The following is an 11424-nucleotide window of genomic DNA, read 5'->3' as shown; positions in this document are numbered from 1 at the left end:
ATTAATAAAGTTTTTGCGTTTTAATGCTGGGTCACCTTCATGTGCACATGGCACCGGTTATTACAGAGCCACATCTCATCAGCGCCACAGGATCCACAGTGGTCATAGCAGTGGGGGCCAGGCTGCAAAAAGGAATATGTGCTCAATAATACTGCAGGGCACTGGCAAGAAAAATCATTAAAATGTGCCAGGAGCCAGTATGGAGGATGTGCCAGTGCCAATCAATAACATGGTGCATCTGTTTCCTTACCTGGTGCCAGTGACTGGTCTCAAGGTGCACAACTACTGGATTAAGGGGCTCCCTTATTGTTCCCCTAACGGAAACTTTTTGGGAGTTTCCCTGACTGCCCACTGGGATTTACCAAATTTTATTTATTTTATTATTTCTATCCACGTCCACATGAGCCACGAGCCGGCTGGAGAAGGTGAGTATAGCTCACACCTCTCCATAGGGATCTGAATGGCCATGTCGCAAATCAGAGCAGGTCCTATTCCTGCCCCATCTTTTACGTTGCGGTTGCCCATGCGCGATGCACGTCTATGATGGCCATGAGCTAGCCATTTGCAAACTTATGCAGGTCACCTTTCAATGTGATTGGTAGAAGTCAGACTACTGGGAACCCCACTGGTCACAAAAATTGTGGGCCCGTTCTCACTATTTGGTGGAGGCTATGTGACGGACAAGGAAAGCCCCATCCCCACCAGTTTCCTTGCACATGCCAGTGCAATAGAGGATCAGCAATGATCCAGTACAGGTAGTCCCCAGGCTACATACAGGATAGGTTCAGTAGGTTTGTTCTGGATTTGTATGTACCGTAAGTCCGAATTGGTATATTTCATAGGTGAACCTTCAAATAAAAACACCTTACAGATGACCATTGCACCCTGGGGCCAAACATCAGTAAATCATTAGCATCCAGTGAGCAGAGGTCTGTCTGTAACTAGGGGTTGTCTGTAAGTCAGGTGTTCTGGAGTCAAGCACTGCTGTATATCAGCATCATATTATAGAGATAAGATTGCTCCAGAATGTCACCAAAGGGGTACAATAGGTCTTCAACCACTGTCTGGGGGCTCTTCAGGCCTTCAGAAAATGTTATTCCCCACAAAGCCAAGTATAGGACATGCTAACGGCTGTATAGTACAGAGCAATATTTTCTGCAAAAAGAGCAGCTATATTTGTCTGTGCATTGTAGATGTAAGGCAGGATTAGCAGGACAATGCAGACATGACAGACATTCTCGGACACGTTGCCTAGCGCTGCAGTAAACAACACGGATCTGGCTGTCACATTGCTGGAGCTGAGTGTGAAAATCTGATTGCGATCTCCCCTTCACAGATTACATTCTGTATTACCTCTCCAGGTAAATATATTTAATCTTTTATCTACATTCATTTTTTAGATATGGCATTAGATATGGTGAAGTTAGGGGCAGATACACTACAAATGAGGGTTGAAAAGTGTTCTATTATAATATTGTTATAGCTTACATTTCTAAATTTGACCATGTACCGCACTCCATCAAACAAGAAATTCTAAAATAGAATCTCATAGCACTCGCTTGCTTCCACATCATCATTCTGTTGGTTCCTATCTAAAGTTTTGTATGCAAGGAAGTCAATAGCATGTGATTCCTACATCAAAACACTGGTCTACAACATCAGGCATCCGACCTGAAGGACAGCTGCCAGTTGGCAAAATTAGGTGGTTGAAATGATTCGACTGACTTGCTCTCAGGGGTGAACCAAGCCTTTCTGCTGCCTGAGGCGAGCTATAGGGAGACGCCCCTGCCCCATATATGTAATATATCAGGGACCACATGTGTCAGGACCAGATCCATCATATTGGTTTGGTGTGAAAATAAAGCAAAGCAAAATGCATACAGCATGCCGCCATGTAGTTTAAAATGCATACAGCATGCCGCCAGCCGTGTAGTATAAAATGCATACAGTGTGACGCCATGTAGTATAGGATAGATACAGCATACCACCATGTAGTATAAGACAGATACAACATACCGCCATGTAGTATAAGACAGATACAGCGTACCACCATGTAGTATAAAATGCATACAGTGTACCGCCATGTAGTGTAAAATGCATACAGTGTACCACCATGTAGTATAAGATAGAAACAGTGTACCGCCATGTAGTATAAGAAGGATACAGCGTACCACCATGTAGTATAAGGTAGATACAGCGTACCGCCATGTTCAAGAGAGGCCTTTCTGGAGAGAAAAAATATCACGGGTTATGGGGATAAAACATTTATTTAATTCTTAAAGGTTGAACTTGATGGGCTTGCGTCTTTTTCCGGCCTTATATACTATGAGACTATGTAGTATAAGATAAATACCGCCATGTAGTACATCCATACATACGTCCCCCATACGTTTATGTGAATTCAACGTCATCAAATTCGCCAGCACTTTACAAATACAAACATATGCTGCATATACATACAGCATATACACACAAACAGACATCATTTACATTCACACCACATACACTCATACAGCATACACAAACACAAATACAACATATATGCATATATGAAGAGAAAAAAGAATAAAGTTAATACACAAAGTTACTTACTCTTTTGGTGAATGGGTTGCAGCGCAGGCGGGTGTCTGTGGGCGGGCGATTGGCTGAGTCAGCAAGTGGCAGCACCAGAGACCGGCCGGATGCCTGTATCGTCGACCGGCTGGCTGTGTCGGTGGGTGGCCGCGCCGATTGGCCACACTGGTGGCAGTGTCGGCAGGTGGCCGTGTCAGCGGTCGGCGGGGTGTCTGTGTTGGTGGGTGGCGGCGCCGGCGGTCGGACAGCCGTGTCAGCAGGCGGGCTGGTGGCTGTGTAGGCAAGTGGGCGTGTCGGCCGGGTGTCTGTGTCGGTGGGTGGCTGCGCCGGTGGTGGGACTTGGGTGGTAGCGCCGGCAGACGGCCCCATAGCAGCCCCATAGCTGCAGCGCCTGAGGCAAAGTTCTCAACTCGCCTCATGGCAGGTGCGCCGCTGGTTGCTCTGATTTCATGCTGTAATCATGTTCGGTGTTGTTCCATGGGAGAAGAAGGGACTGCCTGTATCACATATCACTATGATGCTCTGTTTCTGACTCTACACTGTGTTTAGGCACTAAAATCCAGCAAGTGCAGGGTCTGTGATTCATGGATCACTAACAGTCATCAGTTTTAACCCTAAGGCATAAGTGTGTTATACATGGAGCAACTGGTAGTGCAATTTGTCCTTTTCAGTCTGTTTTCTATTCATTGTGCTAAATAGAATGTATACCTAAAGTCAGATCCCAACCTTATGGTTTTCCAGAGAAACCCTTTAAAATGAGACATTTAACTTATAAAGTAGCTGTGTCCATTGTTGACCACATAATCCATGGTCTCTTACATTTAGATTTTTTTTTTGTTTTTTAGATGTTAGGTAATACTGGAGATGAAACGGCCCACACTTTATTGTGAACAGAATGTATTCTGTCTAGATCCATGCAAGATAAATGCAATACCAAGCCAAAAACATCTTTCTATGACTGAATCCCATACGTCAAGTCAACATTATTTAAAATGCCAGGAAATATACATTCAGAAAATAGCTGGGGATCTTCGTTTTTCCAAGGAAGTGATAAAGGATCGAGGGTTTGCTAGTCTATCTTACCAAGAGTGGGATGCAAAAGACTTGTACAATGCATTAGATGTAATTCCACAAAGAGGAATGAAAACCTTGTTAAAGACCCAGCCAAAGCAACACAAGCTACAACAAAAACCTCATCATGTGAGTTATGTAGAACCATCTGCCCCAACTAAAAAACTCAAATCAAAAAGTTGCATTCTCTTTGGAAATAGTCCATGGAGGAAACCCGAAGATGAACAAAGACATGATGGCTCCGGGGAGAACCTGAAGCCGCAAACCTTCTTAAGAGAGGAGAGCAACCTACTGACTCGAAGAGAAAAAGTGCCATATAAAGAGAATCTTATAAAGAGTGATAACTCTACTGATGTTCTGTTGAGTCGGCTGACAAAACCTACTGCTCGCTGGATTGTGGGTCACCATATAGAAAGCAAAGATGCCAAGGAAAAGCTGTCCAAACAATATGGATCAAGTATCACCACTGAACTTATTAATGATGAGCACATGACTGAAGAAGACTTTACAACCTTCAAAGATCAAAAGTATAAACCAGTGGATCATAAGGATATTAAGCAAGAGCGCAAACCTGAGACACTTCTTCCAGTCTTTTACAAGTAAGATGGTAACATAGTAATGTTTAGTCATCCAGATTACTATCAATAATTACTAACTATTACTTTGTTCTATAGGATTCCAGGCTTTGTATCTCCTCAGAAACAAGTTCAGGAGGCTGGCGGTAAAAACAAGACAGCAGAATCTTTAGCTGTCAAACATTTTGAATTGTCACCACCTTTGAAGCTCCAAGATCTGATGAATCCCAAGGCTGGAAAACATGTCTTTGAAACAGAAAATGATTATGAGAGAGAACTTTACTCGGGTAATCAGTCAGTCTGTATTGGTGTCACCTTAGAAGCCCCTATCAGGGGGAAAATCTAATAATAGTAGAAAAATAACAACACTACAAAAGCAATATTAGTGGATAAAGTGGTCCTTTTATTCCATAACAGGCACTGTGTGAGCCTTTTTAAAGTAGGAGAAAAATTAGGGGTTGCTGTGATTTAGAAACCTACACAAATAAAATGGAAGCCTGGACCATCTGAGCATCTAATGTTCATGGGCACCTACCAACTTGTTCAAGACAGCGGATGTTGGATATTGATAAGGATTGGAAAGTTGGTTTCAAAGAATCCTAATTTCTGATCCGGTTAGTGATGTCTCCAGACAGGGATGGTTGTATTGTGAGGAGGGGAGAGCTTGATTTCAGTGTTAAACTCTCTGCCTCCTTGACTTAGGTCAATTTCTGCTGACAGGTTCCCTTTGACATGGGGCATGCAACACAATTCTGTCGGACTTTGCATTTTAAATATGGCACACGGCCCAACTGAGCACCGTAATGCCCCCTAATTTGTGTCACATGATGCCTTGTGCAGACACTTCTTAAATACTTGTTTGAAACTTTTTAAATACAGTTTGCACTAAAAAGTATGGGCAAAGTCCGACAGAAAACTGGCGCACAGCCCTTAGTGAATGTGCCCCAATGAGTGGCTTACAATGAGTGTCTCTGAAAGCCGGAGCATGTCCGTGCATTACATGTTAACCATTGATTATACAATGTTATGTGATACAGATATCTTTTTGTAAGTTTCAGAGTATGCTAACAATGTGTGCTTGTCATATATAGATACAGTGCCTACCACAGATGTCCCGCAGAAAGTTATCTACAGATAGAGTGTCTGCAAGAGATGTCCCCCGTGTGCCAGGAACACCTATACAATATCACAAACAAAATGTTAAATTGAGCTGATCGATTTGGCTGAATTAAAAACAAAAAAGTTAAAAGTTTTTACATTTGATGCTGTATTTTTATGAGGGTATAGACTGGAAAAAGCTGGTGCTATACCATAAACTTTGATACACTAAGAGTGCATCAAGTTATTAATTAAATTTACAGATCCAAATCCTACCTTGCACTACTTACAGTTTCTGGCAACTATATATCCTCACATGTATTATTGTATTTAGTGATCGCATCCATGGTTTCCACATTATATAAATTGTGCATATGTCCAATACTTGTCAATTTAGCAAGTTAAATATTATTTTAATCGTAACACGTTTTTCATACATTTCATAGGAGCCAGTAAAATTATACACCAGAAGGACACAAATCAAATGAAGTACATTGTCATGGAAAGCAATAGTAGATATGAAAAACATGTACAACAATCTGTGCCCCGATCTTACAAGAAGTGGATCTCTTCTGATGAAAAGGCAGGTAAGTATACCAAGCAAAACTCAGCTCAAAGGAGTCAATCAATGGTTTCAACCAGGACAAACACCTGGCCACAGGCCTGAAGAGCACCACAGAGATTTATGATAGACATGCTGCCCGCTTCTCAAGCCAATAGTTTAATTATTTTATTGTAAACTTACTCTTCAAAAAACTGTCCTGGCAAAAGACAAATTCCAATATTATAAATTGGGGTTGATATTGTTTGAATTTTTAGACTGTTTATTATTGATATTTTTATAGATGTTTTTCTCTGTTGTTCCATACTATGTCTTCTTAGATACTGACCGACCTTTTAGACCAGAGAAAGGAGCCCAACGGTGGGTAGCCCTTCCAACTGTAGTTGTGGATATGATCGAGAGACATCCTCAGAAAGAGACATCCAATACTGTGAAGAGTGAGAGAGACCAAGAGCTTAAGGAAATAAATCCTGGTGTATTAAATAAGAAGAAAGTCCTGGAGAATATTGCGTCTCAGTGGAGAAGTGCCTGGTTGTTGAGTGAGTGTAGTATACAATTTTGTGGTACACTGTATCTCACTTTATGCAGTTAGTATATCAGTAAACTAAAATTGTACCAGTAATGTACCTTTTGTAGCAGAAACTTTTCATGGTTTCTCAAAACATCCATATCCACTTTGAAGATTTCAGTGTTGATTTTTCAGCACTACTACAAATGTGTACTTTTGTTTGTTGAAAGACTGGGCAGAATATACATCTTTGCTTTTTTCTGCATGCATTATATAAAACATTTATCAGTGGAGGACTAAAGACTTTTAACCCATAAATCTCAAGAAAAGAGGTTCCCCTGGACCCTGTAGGAAGAAGCAGGTTGAGCATGTACATTGCCACTCTGTTCACAGTCATCCCACTTATTGGTAAGAACAAAAACGTTCTTTTTTGTTCATTAATGTACATTCTGCACCCCATCTTGCCAAAAAAGAAATGTGGAATCACCTATTGAGCTAAGTACAGCCATGAGACTTCTTGAGAATGATGCAATAAGGTTTTGACTCCTGGATTAAGAGATTCTCTGCTATTCTTCCTTGCGGATCCTCTCCAGTTCCAGCAGGTTCAATGGTGAACGTTGGTAGAAGCCATTTTCACGTCTCTCCAGAGATGCTCAATTGGGTTTAGGCCACGGCTCTGGTTGGGCAAGTCAGGAATGGTCACAGAGATGTTCTGAAGCCACTGCTTTGTTATTTCAGCTGTGTGCTTAGGGTCACTGTCTTGTTTGAAGGTGAACCTTAGCCCAGTCTGTGAGGTCCAGAGCTCTGGAAGAGGTTTTCATTTCTCTGTACTTGGCCACATTCATCTTTCCTTCAATTGAACCAGTCATCCTGTCCCTGCAGCTGAAAAACACCCCCATAGCCTGATCCTGCCACTATGTTTCACTGTTGGGATTGTATTTGGCAGGTGATGAGCAGCGCCTGGCTTTCTCCATACTTACCACTTAGAATTAACAAAAAAAAAGTTCAATCTCTGTCTTAACAGACCAGAGAATCTTATTTTTCATAGTCTGGGAGTCCTTCATGTGTTTTGCACACTGTATGCGGCTTTCATATGTCTTGAACTGAGGAGAGGCTTCTGCCGGCTCATTCTGCCATAAAATCCAGACTGGTGGAGGTTGCAGTTATAGGTGACTTTGTGGAACTTTCTCCCATCTTTCTACTGCATCTCTGCTACTATGGGGTTCTTCTTTACCTCTTTCACTAAGGGTCTTCTCCCATGATTGCTTAGTTTAGCTGGATGACCAGGCCAAGGAAGAGTTGTAGTCATTTCAAACTTCTTCCATTTAAAGATTATGGAGGCCACTGTGCTCTTAGGAACTTTGAGTGCTGCAGAAATTGTTTTGTAAACTTGGCCAGATCTGTGCCTTGTTACAATTCTGCCCTGAGCTTCTTTGGGCAGTTATTTAGACCTAATGATTCTCATGTGTTACTGATATGCACTGTGAGCTGTGAGGTCTTATATAGACAGGTTTGTGGATTTCCTAATCAGTTTAATTGGCGTTGGACTCCAATGAAGAAGTAGAACCACCTCATGGAGTATTAGAAGGAAATGGACAGCATGTGAGTTAAATATGAGTGTCACAGCAAAGGGTCTGAATACTTATGACCATGTGATATTTCAGTTTTTCTTGTTTAATAAATTATCAAATATATTTTCATTTCTGTTTCTTTTCTGTCAAGATAAAGTGCAGATTGTCTATTTATGAGCAAAAAAGTACTTTTTCGATCTTACTAATTTGCTGCAATGAAACAAAGAGTGAAAAATAAAAAGGGGTCTGAATACTTTCCATACACACTGTATAAAAGTGGTGGTGGTTAAAAGTAATAAATAGTGATGAGTGGACTCAAATTCATGTTCAGCTGAGTTTAAAACCCTGTTAAGGTCCAGCTTCAATACCCAACCAACACCCGTGATCAGTGCTAGCACCGATTGTAGTTATTAACTGTTTAAATGGAGGTGGCAAAGTCTTCTTGACCCTCCTACTTATGGTTTAATATCTACAAAAATATATAGCAGTGTCCTAATGTAGGTGTAACAAAATGGAAAAAAATGAAAGGTCATATTTTTGTTGATTTAAGGCACAAGTTGGAAAGAAGTCACCCTGGAGCAGCTTGCAAGAGACCTTGGTAATGTGCATAACAGCCATAAAATCTCAGCTCTCATAACCATGGCTTCTTCTGCCATTGCTGCACCCCAAAAGATTGGTGAGTAGAAGAGAGTCACAAACATTGTATTGATGCAGATTATATATTTACTTACACTGCAGAGACCATACATCTGATTATAACCCCACTTTGTTCCATAGGTAATCAGATTACCTTATTTTCAGTGAAGGTCCGCACAAAATAAAGAAGCCTCTCAAATTAACCATAGGTGTACTGATCCCCCTCTAAACATTATAATCAGCAAAACTACAGACACTCCACTAGAAAACACACTACATCCACACTTTATTACATGGACTGGATAAAAGTAGTCTAGTGTAATCCCCTTCCGTGAATGTTGCTACCTTTGCCTTTTGGATAGGTTCAGATATATTAACTAACATTTCTCTCTTTTTTAATAGATGCCAACATTGTCAAATATTTCTATTTTTGTATTAATAATCCTTGTAAATCCTTATTTGAACGCTCATTGGATATTTGATATAAAAATGAATGAAATGATAAAGGGTCAGCGATTATAATATTCAAACAATACAGAACACATTTAAGCCCATAAACTAACTCATGCATACAGACATTTACAGTCATTAAAGGGATTGGCCACTTTACCATATGTTTTATGTAATATGTGTGTAAGTGTGGGGGGCAGGATATGAGGTAATTTACCAATATACATCTAACAAAAGTTCTGCTCTGCTTTCTTGATATGTAAAGTGAAGATCATGTGATTTCTATCTGCCCATGAGTAATTGCCCTGCCCGGACCTTATGATAGTATTCATGAATATAAGATCAAGGTCCCGGCAGGGCTCATGGACAGTAAGAGATCACATGACCCTCCATCTGCAGCCATTTTATGGACAGGAATGTCTGGCTGATGAGGTAAAATACAGGAGGCTTCACTTTACATATCAAGAAAGCAGAACTAATGTATTATATTGGTATATATATCCCTCCCCCCACCACACTTACACACATAACAAAAAACATGAGGTAAGGTGCCAAACCCTTTAAACTGGCCCTTGTATTTATGATTTAGAGTTTTCTGCTATCCATCTATCTATCTAGCTGTATTTTGTATAACCCTTAGAATTAATAAGTTATTGGTATTGTCAGCATTTCCTGCAGAGATAATAAATCTAGTCTCCAATGCACTGCAAGACAAGGATGGTCTTGTACGGATGGCAGCTGCCTTGTGTCAGTATCTTATCCAGGAAGTAAGTGACGAAGCAAGGAAGATCATGAACACATCTCTGGAAATAGGTACTAGACTTTTATGTTTCTAGTCTCTTTCTAGTTAATTTTTATATACCTTTTTGATACTAAAGATTTAGCCGCAGGGTAGACCATCAGTGTCAGATTAGTGTCAGTCCATACACCAGAACCTATATACTGCTAGGAGCCAGAAGCAGAAGGGTCTTGTCTTTAGACCCCCTCGATCTGCTGATAGATCAGAGTATAAAGGGCTAGACATTTCCGACAGATAGGGTGGTACTGATGGGCCCAGTTTTGGAGGATGGATTTTTGGAGTGCTCAGAAATATGTGGATATGTAATATCTGTGGGATTGGTTATCTAGAATGTTGTCCAATGCCAATGATAGTTTCAACAAGTCCAAGGCATCAAAGGCGTTAACATGTCATTCCGTAAGGTTTTCTTTTTGTGTGCAGGGACGGATGCAGATAGCTGGACGGCCGCTCAGTGTCTTGCTCTGGAAGGTAATCATAGTTATCTTGTAATAAAGAGGATCTTGGAGCAGTTGTTTGCCACAAACAAGAAAGAAACACAGGAGCAAGCACTTTATATACTGCGGGAACTGAGTAAACACACGGTAAGAAACATGTTTTTAGGATAGGAGCAAAATATTTGGTGGTGAAGTGCTTCAGATGTAAGCTTGAAAGGATTGTCTTTGGAGCTTTGAACAACCTTTCCTGCTTTTAAGGTATTCTTGAAGTTTAGTTGCAGGAAACAAGGCTACATTCACACTGCCGTATGGGGGACGTATATACGCCCCCCCCCCCCCCACAGATGGCAATGGGTGCAAGGCGACACATGTGCGACACCATGATGTTCTGTAGCCGGGAGAAAGATAATTTTCATATTCTGCCATAATTCCTAGATTATCCAGATGAACCCCATAAAAGTAAATGCTGTTGTTTTTTTGTAGCTTTGTTTCTGGATCTTCTATTGTTTATAAACTTTATGGTTCTGATGGACAAATTCATATGTTATGCAGTGGTCTTCTTTCTTTTTCATTAGAACCTGATTCATGCCATGTTGGGAGAAGCACTGAACAGTGGTAACTGGGGTGAAAGAATTATGTCCTGCAAAGTGCTGTCCATCCTAAATGGGAACATAAGCCAAGTAAGACTTCTTAGCGGAAATGAGAATATTTAGGTGTGCTGCATTCTTAAGGTATGAAGTGATAAAAGGCTGTTAATGTCTGGGTATTTAGTGGATCATCCAAGCTGTGATCGGTGCAGGAAATGTGAAGGCTGAATTTCGTAGATTGATGAAAACAATATGAATGGCCTTTAGTCCATTAATCCACAACACCACATCCAACTCAGTTTGTTGCATGTGGTATATACAAAGAAGCCAATACTGAATGACTTATTGTGATATTGGATATTTGGCTGCACATGTACACAGTGTTACATCTGTGTCTCAGTCTTCTGAAGTTCTATCTGAATTCTATCTACTGCTTTTCAGTCAACAGTGCTCTATTAACTGGATTGTTGACTCTGTGCAATCCATACTCTGAACCAGCAAGGGTTAACATTATAACCCCTTCAGAGTTCTGCAGCTCTCACCTAGAATATACATCACG

At 40.8% G+C, this 11424-nt stretch overlaps 1 protein-coding gene across 3 annotated transcripts in view; it reads left to right on the top strand.

Annotated features, from left to right (window-relative positions):
- Nucleotides 1-39: 39 nt before the first annotated feature.
- The window catches only part of HEATR4 (HEAT repeat containing 4), a 35369-nt gene continuing 23984 nt past the window's right edge, over nucleotides 40-11424 (top strand). For 2 of the 3 annotated variants that reach the window (XM_072115719.1, XM_072115721.1), the window contains exons 1-10: nucleotides 40-425; nucleotides 1194-1361; nucleotides 3420-4244; nucleotides 4320-4507; nucleotides 5765-5905; nucleotides 6201-6419; nucleotides 8510-8635; nucleotides 9712-9858; nucleotides 10265-10425; nucleotides 10854-10958. In XM_072115719.1, the coding sequence (XP_071971820.1) occupies nucleotides 3439-4244; nucleotides 4320-4507; nucleotides 5765-5905; nucleotides 6201-6419; nucleotides 8510-8635; nucleotides 9712-9858; nucleotides 10265-10425; nucleotides 10854-10958 (1893 nt within the window). In that variant the 5' untranslated portion in view covers nucleotides 40-425; nucleotides 1194-1361; nucleotides 3420-3438. The remainder of the gene's footprint in view (nucleotides 426-1193; nucleotides 1362-3419; nucleotides 4245-4319; nucleotides 4508-5764; nucleotides 5906-6200; nucleotides 6420-8509; nucleotides 8636-9711; nucleotides 9859-10264; nucleotides 10426-10853; nucleotides 10959-11424) is intronic. The other variant, XM_072115720.1, reaches the window with a different exon arrangement.

Source organism: Engystomops pustulosus, chromosome 7 (assembly GCF_040894005.1).
Source record: "Engystomops pustulosus chromosome 7, aEngPut4.maternal, whole genome shotgun sequence".
Lineage (NCBI taxonomy): Eukaryota > Metazoa > Chordata > Amphibia > Anura > Leptodactylidae > Engystomops > Engystomops pustulosus.
The sequence above is the reverse complement of the archived record's forward strand: the minus strand, read 5'-3'. Positions and strand labels throughout refer to the sequence as shown.